At 39.8% G+C, this 1,250-nt stretch overlaps 1 protein-coding gene across 1 annotated transcript; it reads left to right on the top strand.

Annotated features, from left to right (window-relative positions):
- Window positions 1-254: 254 nt before the first annotated feature.
- LOC107465931 (methionine gamma-lyase) lies at window positions 255-1,031 on the top strand (the record flags this gene model as incomplete). The annotated part of the gene is given in 1 exon segment (XM_016084920.3): window positions 255-1,031. A coding segment is annotated over 1 exon segment (577 nt), but the record flags the coding sequence as incomplete, so codon positions are not given.
- Window positions 1,032-1,250: the final 219 nt, after the last annotated feature.

Below are 1,250 nucleotides of genomic sequence, written 5' to 3'. Positions count from 1 at the left end.
CTGATGGATTTTGTTTTTGGCGACTCCAATCCTAATGGATGCATTAGGCTATTAAGAGTTATGACCGTGTTTGACCTATTAATGATGCTATCATTTTTTACACTTTCTCATATGATATTATAGTGTTACTTATTCAACAATTCAATTAAATAATAATACATTTTTAGGAAACGATTAAGCACAGCAGAATTTATTACATGAATTCTAATTTCTTCTCATTATTTTTTTGGACTTATCAATTCTAATTTCTGGATAGGGGTTGTGTGCGGGCCTGCAAGCCTAGTGAATTCAATGATGGACCTCCACCAAGGGACTCTAATGTTATTGGGCCCAACAATGAACCCAAAGGTGGCATTCGAGCTCTCAGAGAGGATTCCTCACTTGGGCCTAAGGATGAAGGAGCATTGCCACCGTGCACTTGTGTTTGCAACAAGGCTGAAGAATCTGGGCTTCAAGGTCATATACCCAGGCCTTGAAGACCACCCCCATAATGAGCTCTTGAAGTCAATGTATAACAAGGAGTATGGGTTTGGTGGGCTTCTTTGCATTGATATGGAGACAGAAGAGAGGGCCAACTGGCTCATGCACCACTTGCAAAACCATGGGCAATTTGGGTTCATGGCTGTGAGCTTGGGCTATTATGAGACCCTAATGTCATGCTCTGGGAGTAGCACAAGCAGTGAGATGGATCCTGAGGAAAAGGCCCTGGCTGGAATCTCACCAGGCCTAGTTAGAATGTCAGTGGGCTATATTGGGACCTTGGAACAGAAGTGGAGTCAGCTTGAGAAGGCGCTTATTAGACTCCAAGAACATGGGCTCAACAAGAATTGAAGCACTCTGCATTAATGTTTCACTGTTTTGTCACTTCTTTTAATGCAATAATAAAGCTTGTGTTCAAGATCATATGTACAAATATGTTTATGTTTATATTTTGAATTTCGTCCATTAAGACGTGGCACTTTAATTTTTGTGTTAGGATTGCTAAGAGTAGCGTGAAATCGAATTTATTCTGGTATAGATTTGACTCTAAATATTCACCCCCTGTTTTATAGACCTTAAATATCAGATGGAGGATTTCTAGTCTCTTATCAAGCTGCACTTGAGTTTAAATTCCAGCTGAGGCTGGATGTTGCAAGAATCCATAGTACTCATATAGTGTGTGTGAGTGTGTTGTGTGGATGTGTGAAACATGGGGTTAATGTCTAGAATTGGAGGTTGTCCAATCCACTTGACAAAAAAAAAAAAAAAAA

Source organism: Arachis duranensis, chromosome 9, assembly GCF_000817695.3.
Source record: "Arachis duranensis cultivar V14167 chromosome 9, aradu.V14167.gnm2.J7QH, whole genome shotgun sequence".
NCBI classification, from domain to species: Eukaryota; Viridiplantae; Streptophyta; class Magnoliopsida; order Fabales; family Fabaceae; genus Arachis; species Arachis duranensis.
This window is presented reverse-complemented; position numbering and strand designations above follow the sequence as displayed.